This window comes from Chrysochloris asiatica, unplaced genomic scaffold (genome assembly GCF_000296735.1).
Source record: "Chrysochloris asiatica unplaced genomic scaffold, ChrAsi1.0 scaffold00438, whole genome shotgun sequence".
NCBI lineage: Eukaryota > Metazoa > Chordata > Mammalia > Afrosoricida > Chrysochloridae > Chrysochloris > Chrysochloris asiatica.
Window position 1 is genome coordinate 1,305,345 of NW_006408956.1, and position 9,013 is coordinate 1,314,357.

General features: G+C 47.9%; 1 protein-coding gene across 1 annotated transcript in view; it reads right to left on the reverse strand.

Annotated features, from left to right (window-relative positions):
• The window catches only part of SDSL (serine dehydratase-like), a 13,285-nt gene extending 7,419 nt beyond the window's left edge, over nt 1–5,866 (reverse strand). Inside the window, exons 1-5 of the mRNA XM_006876966.1 lie at nt 5,693–5,866; nt 5,450–5,489; nt 4,615–4,754; nt 3,185–3,273; nt 2,200–2,427 (exon numbers count right to left, since the gene is read on the reverse strand). Coding sequence (XP_006877028.1) covers nt 2,200–2,427; nt 3,185–3,273; nt 4,615–4,754; nt 5,450–5,489; nt 5,693–5,866 — 671 coding nt within the window. The remainder of the gene's footprint in view (nt 1–2,199; nt 2,428–3,184; nt 3,274–4,614; nt 4,755–5,449; nt 5,490–5,692) is intronic.
• Between the last annotated feature and the right edge of the window lie 3,147 nt (nt 5,867–9,013).

Sequence of the window (9,013 nt, forward strand, 5' to 3'; positions counted from 1 at the left end):
GGAGGGATTGCAATCATTGTAATGAAATGAAGTGTATGATGTGTTGAATGCAAAACTGATTGGCTCTGTAAACCTTCATTTAATTCACAATAAAAATATTAAAAAAAAAAAAAAAAAGATGAGGGTGGACCTGGAGGCTGATTTAATTTGCTTGTTTTTAAGAAATTGTCCAGTTGAATTAAAACCAGTTACAAAGTGCAGTGGGGAAGATGGGAAATTGGGGAAGGATATGTAGGATGGTTGAATACCATGAAATACAGAAGTTATTGTCACTAAACTGTATGTATGAAGAATGTTGAAATGGCAAATGCTTTCTTACACAGTGTTCACGTAAACAAAAATATAAATAAAATTTCCCCCTAAAATGTAATGCGTAGGGGCAAGTTTTCTGATGAGGTGGCAGAAAATAGTAGAGAAGTGAAACGAGCTAGGAAAACACTAGTAATCAATTGCCTCCAAGTGGATTCTAACTCATGGTGAACCCACGTATCAGAGAGCTGTGCTCCCTAGGGTTTCCAATGACGCTGACATTTCAGCAGCAAATGGCCAGACCTTTCTTTTGATGCATCTACAAAGTCCTGGTGTGGCGCTGTGGGTTAATGCGCCAGACTGTAAAGCTGTTTGAACTGCAAGGTCGGCAGTTCAAGCTCACCAGCTGCTCCTCGGAAACCCTATACAGGATCGCTATGGGTCAGAACCGACTCAATGGCATTTAACAACAGCGGGTAGATAGATTTAAGCCACCAGCTTTTCAGATAGCAGCTGAGACATCCATTTGCACCAAGTAGGGAGTCCATTAGAAGAATAGAGCTTATAAAACAATTTGAAGGATATAATTCCAATTTTTAAAGTATATCATTTATTCATTCCACAAACATGTGTTCTGCTTCTACTATGTTGTTGTTGTTGTTGTTGTTGTTAAGTGCCGTGGAGTCGGATCCGACTCATAGCAACCCTGTACAGTGTTTACGAGGCTATATATCTTTATGGGAGCAGAACGCCTCATCTTTCTCCCACAGAACAGCTTGTAGTTTCGAACTGCTGACCTCACGGCTCGCAGCCCGATTCGCAACCACTACGCTACCAGAGCTTCTACTATGGACCAAGACATTTTTACCTGTATGTAAAATACATATACACAAACCCCAAAATAAACCTATTGCCATCGAATCGACTCCAACCCATAGACACTCTATAGAACAGAGTAGAACTGCCCCATAGGGTCTCCTTGGTTGTGATCTTTTCCGAAGCTGACTGCCATATTTTTTTCCCATGAAACAACTAGAAGGTTCTAACCGCCAAACTTTCAGTTAGCATCTCCTTTATATTTACACAAAAACAAAAACCTCACTGCTGTCAAATTAACTGGGACTTGTAACATTCCTATAAAGGGTTTCCACAGCTGTAAATATTTACCAGAGCAGAAAACCTCATCTTTCTCCCGCAGAGCGGCTGGTGGGTTTTGCACTGCTGACCCTGTGCTTAGCAGTCCAGTGCTTATCCAACATCACCACCAATGTTCCTATAAGTACAAGGGGGGTGAAATAAAACCCACAGACTAGAAAAACTACAGCCAGTCAGAGCCATATTTGCATCTGGATGACAGAATTGAGGGAAATATTTTGTTTTGTGTTGTTTGTTGCTGTCTATATTTTGCAGCTTATCTGCAACACATTTTAGTTGCTTTTGTAATGATACAAACTCACGAAATTGCTTTTAATTGATGAGTTTTAAATATGCCTTTGTGGCGTTGTGGGTTAATGCACCAGACTGCAAAGTCAGTTTGAATGGCACAGTAGACGGTTCAAGCTCACCAGCCTGCTCCCTGGAAACCCTATACTGAGTCACTATGAGTTGGAGCCCACTCAATGACACTTAACAACAACAACAACAACCTTTGACCTTAAGGAGCCCTGGAGCCTTTGCTGTAAATAGAAAGAGTAGTGGTTCGAGCCCACCAGCCATTCCTCGAGTGGGAGAAAAATACCAGTCTGCTTCCCTAAAGATCTCAGCCTTGGCAATTTCACTCTGTTCTATAGGGGTGTGTGTTTGTTTGTTTGCTTTCTAACTTACACCCACCCAGCTGTGCTGGGGTCTCCATGCAGACGGACGCTCTTGGGCGCCCCCCAGTGGCCGGGACCAGGAAACGCTGGGAAGTGACGCCCCCTCCTTCAGCCCCCTGTAATTACCAGTTCTCACCTGGTGATGTCAGGCAGAGTGACCAGCCAACCAGCCTCGATGGCTGCATTGAAGCAGTGCGCCCCACGGGTCTCCATGGCGATCACAGGCACATGCTGCCAGCCCACCTCGGCTAGGCCAGCCGCCACCCCAGCCAGCAGTCCCCCGCCCCCTACCGCCAGCACCAGGGCGCCTGGCGGAGCTCCCAGCTCTGCCTTCAGTTCCCGAATCAGGCTGGCGTGGCCTTCCCTAGGGAGGAAGTGGGAAGAAGGACACGGTCAGGAAGGCCCCCAGCCTAAAGTTCTTCACCCCTATGTGTATAAGCCCCTCCATGCCATCCTCTCCCCATCCCTAGCAGGGCGGGAGGAGACCCTGCCACACTCAGATCATTCTATTGCAAGCGCTCACTGATTCATTTATTCCTTCCTTCCTTCTTTCTCCCTCCAGGCACCTTCTCAGACGTTACCCTACTAAAGCCCCCCATGGCTTTGCAAAGAGGCAACATTGCTGTGTGTGACTAAGAGGGGGCCAGGACACCACTCAGAATCGACCCAACTCAAGTTCTGAATTTCAGAACTGATCTCTCCAACACTCACTTACTGTGTGATCTTGGATAAATTGCTTGACACACACACATATAACCCTGTCCCATGCCTCAGTTTCCTTACCTGTAGTATGGCAACAGCAATACCCACCACTCGGGCTTTAGGGAAGATGGAAGAGAAGAGTAAAAGGGAGAATCCTTATCCTGTTCCCTGGCCCCAAAGGGTATACTCAGTACAAGGACCTATTAACATAATTTCTATTTTGCACATGTGGTAACTGAGGCAAAGGGTGGTGAGGCGCCTTATACAAAGTCACACAGCCCATAAGTGTCAAAAGCAGGACCTGAACTCTGACTTCAAAGCCCCTTCTTTCCTCTGGGCCTCAGTTTCCCCTTCTGTTCAATGAGGGGACCCTGACTCAGTAAGGATCTCTCATCTCTGAAGAGGGATGCGGAGCTTACCATATCAGGGGGTGGTCAAATGGGGGTACATTTACCCAGCCATCCCTCTTGGCCAACTCTTGAGCCCTCACATTGGCGTCATCCCAGACCTACAGAGAATGCAAGCGTCAAGATCCCAGTGAAGGCTGGAGCAGAGACCTGGGGTCTCCCCATTGGTCCCTGATCCAGTGTTCTGGAGAGATCCCTGGAATGAGTACAGAGGTGGCATGGACCCAGGCACCTCCTGGGACAAGGACAGAGACTTTCAGGTGGACAGTTGGAATGTGGGAAAAGTAACAGTGTAACATTTTGCGTTAAGGCCTTTAGTGGTATATGTGTGTTCTAGCCCTTTTGCCATTCTCCTTGAGATAGCCATGACCCAGGCGATCAATGGCCAAAGAAGATGAAGGGACGTGTGAAGACTTAATCATGCCTACAACCTGGAGCAGAGAAGTTAGTTGCCACAAACCCTCCAACAAGAGAAATAAATGTTTCTCATAAGCCACTGATGTTTCGGGGGCGTTTGTTACACAGCACTCTCTAGCAGCAAAAGCTGAAGGGTATAATCCACCTTCTCCATTCTTCCTCATATCCTGTGTATCCCCCATCATGGCACTCATCCTGCTCTGGTGTCTTCACCGAGTTGCCTTCGTGACTCTGAGCTTCGTGATGAGGTGAATATCTGGATGGATGGATGGTGGATGGAGGGGAGGGTAAAAGGATGGAGGGATGGTTGGACAGGTGAATAAATAAATAGATGGTGAAAGGAGGATTCCTGGTGGCAAATAACAGAAACCTAGTGCCTGGAGGCTTAAGGTACGGAGGAAGGGAGGGGAGGAAAAAAAAAAGAAAAGGAATAAGGGAGGAAGGGAGGAAGGGAGAGAACTATATACACAAAGTATTTGGAGACTAGCTTTTGGGTACCACGGTATAGCTTTTAGCTTTAGTTTTGAGCAGTTTAAGAAATCATTTTCCAAGGATGATTTTTCCTGCTTCCAGGACGGGAAGTTTCCATGCCTCTGTCTGTTTACTTTCAAGTTGGGTTGTCTAGGATTGAAAAATGCTGCCATCATCTTTAAAAAAAGATGCTTTTTTGTCTTACTGGATGGCAAAGATGTAACAGTGGATACAACCAAGTGTTGGTGAGGATGTGGGGAGACAGACAGGCTCCTATTGGTCAGTTTCTTCCTTCTCCTGGGTCATGCATGGGGGGTCTCCTCTGGGTGGGGAAAGACCAATGACAGGTCCCAGTCTTCATTATAAATCATACCTCACTCTCTGTCTCAGCTCTGTCATCTTAAGAGACATCTTAAGAGACACCTCTCAGCTTTGTCATCTTAAGAGACAATAGCTCATTGAAAGCAAACATAGACAGAACCTTTTACAAGTGGGGTGAGGAGTAAAGAGAAGCCCCCACTCTAGCCAGTTTTCCCTCTTCCTGGGGTCCTTACCTTTCCAGTCAGCTGCACCTGGGCCCCCTCTCCCTGCAGCCTCTTCACCACTTGCACTGAGGTGCTCTCAGGGAGCACTATCGTGGCGGGGATGCCCAGCTTCCTAGCGGAGTAAGCAGCTGCAATGCCTGCATTGCCCCCTGTGGAGGCAGTGGGAGGGGTGCAGTGGGGAGTGCTGTGTTAGCCTGCAAACAACCCCCCCTCAAAACACACACACCCGACACCCGTGTCCCTTATTCTCCATTAAGGAATCACTCCTTCTCTATTCTCATATGACCCGCCCTTGACTCCTCCGCTGGCTCCCAAGGTGGCCACGTGATCCAGACTGAGTTCATCTGAGAACTCGAGTCCCTGTCCAGGGCTGCGTTCAGGAGCCAAGTCCAAAAGGCCAATTCCAGACTTAGGGGAGCCCTCAAGAAAAGGTGCTTGCTTTCTTTTATTAGGGTTTGTAGGGGATAGGAAGCAAGCCTGGAACTCCTGGTGGCCACCTTGGTGTCATGAGCTCTGTATGAGAATAAAGCTAACACAGAGGAAAACTAAGCCAAAAGGAGATATAGAGACAGGGACAGGGCGCCTTGACTTGGTCATACCCGAAAGCTACTTCTCCCAGAACCTTTCAGTTCTTGGAGCTTTCAGTTCATGCTGCTTTGGTTTAAGCCTGTAGGCATTGGGTTTCTGTCATTTGCTATCAGGAGCCCTGAATGATGGAACGTGGAAACCATTGCAAGTTATGAACTTGATGGAGATAGACACTTAAGACAAGATCAAGCCCTAGACATCAACTGCTGACCCAACCTTAATTGAGGGTCCCATGAAACAGAAAGGGGTGGGTCACCTGAGGAGCACACCAGGTGTTTGCAGCCCTTCTTAGCCACCTGTAAAGAGAAGGGTTGGGGTTGGAAGGTCAGAAAAGCTGTGTGGGATAGAGTTAAACTGTCTTCCTTCCACCCATCCCCATACTGCCCAAAGTCTTCCCTTCCCATCTGTACAAGTCCAGTTCTCTTCTACTACCCTCATCCCCATCCAGCCCTCCTCCTACCTGTACATCCTTACCACCCCTCCAGCACTACCCCCTCACCTCCTGACAGAAATGCCCGATGCCCCGGATCTTGAAGGATCCAGCTGGTTGCACGTTCTCATACTTGAGGAGGACAGTCATGTTTGCCAGCTGGGACAGTGCCCAACTCTCCAACAAAGGAGTTACAATGTGGAACTTCTGGCTCTTCAGGGAGTCTTCCATGACAGAAGCCATTGGGAGCCTACAGGATACAAACGCCTATGCTTAGGTGGTTCCAGGGGAGTGCGACAGAGAGAGTCCCCCAGCCCAGGCCCTCTGAGACCTGCCCTGCTGCCGAGCCATGAGACTCTAGGCAGTTTTCTTGCAATTTGATGGGCCTTGCTTTCCCCACTGGGAGAAGGGGTCATTTCAGGCTGTAACTGCAGCTGCCCACATCCTGGGCTGCAGAATGGGCCCAATACATGGTAATCAATAAATGAACATGGGAGTAGGGGACTTCATTTATTAATCTGAAGAACATTTGTGGAGCACCTACTATATGCCAGGTGGTTTCCAATTTGGGGACCCAGTAATAGTCAACACTGGCCTGAGGACAAACCACAAAATTTCTAATAAGAGTGATTGGATGCAGAGGGTGTTATTTTAGGGAGGATGGCTAAGAAAGACCTCTCTCAGGAAGAAAATGTTTTTTCAAAAACATTCATTATGGAAAAAGGAGCAAACAAAGTCCCACTTAGCTCCGCTAAGGATTGGACCAGCCCCACAATTCCAATGACGGCTACCGGGTGAGCGTGACAGCCTCCCCGCCACCCATCTACCCACAGACCCTAACTTTTTATCAAGGCTGAAGTTCCCCATCAGACCTGTTCAGGCCTCCCATCCCTAGATCTAACCCTGTTCTATGTCGAGGTGGCTCCCAGACTCTTAAGGTAGGACAAAGCCTGACCACCTCATTCCAGTTCCATCTAGTGCCCCTCCCAGTCTTGACACTGAGATGAGTAGAGAGGGGGAGGATAAGGGTGGGCCTTCACTTATCTTCAAAGCCAGCGCACTTCACCCTGGACTCGCCTGGCCCTGAAACCCAAGCACAAAGTCAGAAATCAACTCTGACTCTATGATCCAGACAAATATCGCAACCTCTCTGTACCTCAATTTATCCTTCTGTAAAATAGAGTCCTGGTGTGATGCTGTAGAATTAGTACTGGACTATGAACTGCAAGGTCAGTGGTTCAAACCCACCAACTACTCCTTGGAAATCCTATACAGGATCTCTATGAGTCATAACCAACTCGACAGCACCTAACAACAATAAAAATGGGGATATTAACAGTTCCTAGTGCTCATGTTGAGTTATTTGGAGATACTCTAACATCTAGAAATACAGCCAGAATGCTCCTTGAAAGAGAGAATGGCAAAATTTCATCTAATGTACTTTGGACACATTGTCAGGAGGGACCAATTCCTGGAAAAGGACATCATGCTTGGCAAAGTAGAGGATCAGCAAAAAAAGACCTCTGACAAAATGGATTAATGTAATGACAGCAACAGTTGGCTCAAACAGAACAATAATTGTAAGGATGACAAAGGACCAGGCAATGGTTCGTTCTGATGTGTGCAGGATCACTATGAGTTGGAGATGACTCCAGAACAGCTAGCGATGTGGTTCAGATCCTGCCTACACACTGAGGATACCATGGTAAAACAGATGACTGTCTGCTCTTGGAGCTGGTTTATGGAGATTGGTATCTAAGAAATATCACCTAGACAAACAAAATAATTAGAAATGGTAAAAAATCCTAAAAGAGAACCAAGTGTGTAGGGATCTGTGAAGGAGGAAAACAAGGGGACCTACTTTGTTGTTGTACAGAGAACGAATTCTCCATACAACAAGCTTCAAGAAAGACTTGTGCATCACTGGGAGGATTAAGTGAGACCATAAAGGCACTGAATCTGTGTCTGACACCCAGGATGGGCTCCGTAAGTGGTAGCCTTTATGTCATCTCAAAACCACAATGATCACAACACTAGCTGTTAGCAGTGTAGGACTTTGAACAAACCTGAGACTGTGCCCAGCACCTTTTACATGATTTCCTGTAATCCTCACAGCAACCCTAATGGATAGGCTACATTGTTGCTCTTGTTAGGTACCCTTGTCAGTTCCCACTCATAGTGACTCTGTGCACAAGAGAACAAAACCCTGCCTGTGGGCCCGCACCATCCTCAGACTTGCTATGTTTGAGTTCATTGTTCCTGCCACTGTGTCAGTCCATCTCACTGGGGGTCTTCCTCTGCTTCATTGACCCTTTACTTTACCAAGCATGATGTCCTTCATCAAGGACTGGTTCCTGCTGACAATATGTTCAAAGTTCAAGAGACCAAATCTTGCCATTGCCACTTCCAAGTAGCATTCTGGTCATGCTTCTTTCAAAACAGATTTGTTTGTTTTTCTGGCACGGGCTCTGCGGCCTCTCTGCACCTCACCTGCCTCATCTGAGAATTGGGGGAAAGGCTTTGACCCTTTGCATGTCCCTGGTGGTGCTGTGGGTTAGGCATTAGACTGCTAACCTCAGGGTTAGTGGTTCGAACCCACCATCACTCTATAGTTAGCAATCTAATGCCTAACCTACAGGGGGAGAAAGATGAGGCTGTCTGGTCCCATAAATATGTACAGTCCCAGAAACCTCACCTCTGAGTTGGAAAAGACTTAATGGCAGACGGCGTGGGGTTTTTGGTTTTGTTTTATTTTGGGGTTTAGCAAACAGTTAAATACTCTATTTCTAGCCAAAAGGCAGATGGTTTTGAACAGCTAGCACTTTGAAACCACCCCTAGGGGTCTCAGCAAACAGGCCTGGCGACCTGTTTCTTTTCAAGGTCACAGCCTAGAAAACCCCAAGAAGCCGCTCTGCTCTGCACAGTCTCCACGCATTGACATGACAGCAACTAACAAGACCCCCACCAGCCTTCCCCCTTCAGGCCACAATCCAGGCCAGATCTCTGGTACCAGGACTGGGAAACCCCGGGCCAGCTCTCAGCTGGCAGAGTGCCTGACTCCTGCCCCTTTGGTCAGCAGCACCTGATCCCCAACATTCAGGGTCCTGGGTACCCGCTTCTTCTTCAGAGTAGGCTAGGCACAGTGCATGCCAAGTTGTTCCAGGGTTCCTGGTGGGAAGCAAACCACTCTGACCCTCTCTCATTTCCAGCCCACTCAGCCTGGACCTTGCCCCGGAGCCGCTGATACCACCACACACCCTCCCACACACATGCAGGGCCTCTGACACCCCTTACCTCCCTGGCCAGCAGTCGGAGACCTGCTGCCCACCCGCCTGGGAACCAGCTCCGCTCAGTTTCCAGCAGCCTGCCCTGGCCACGGCCCCTCCTCCC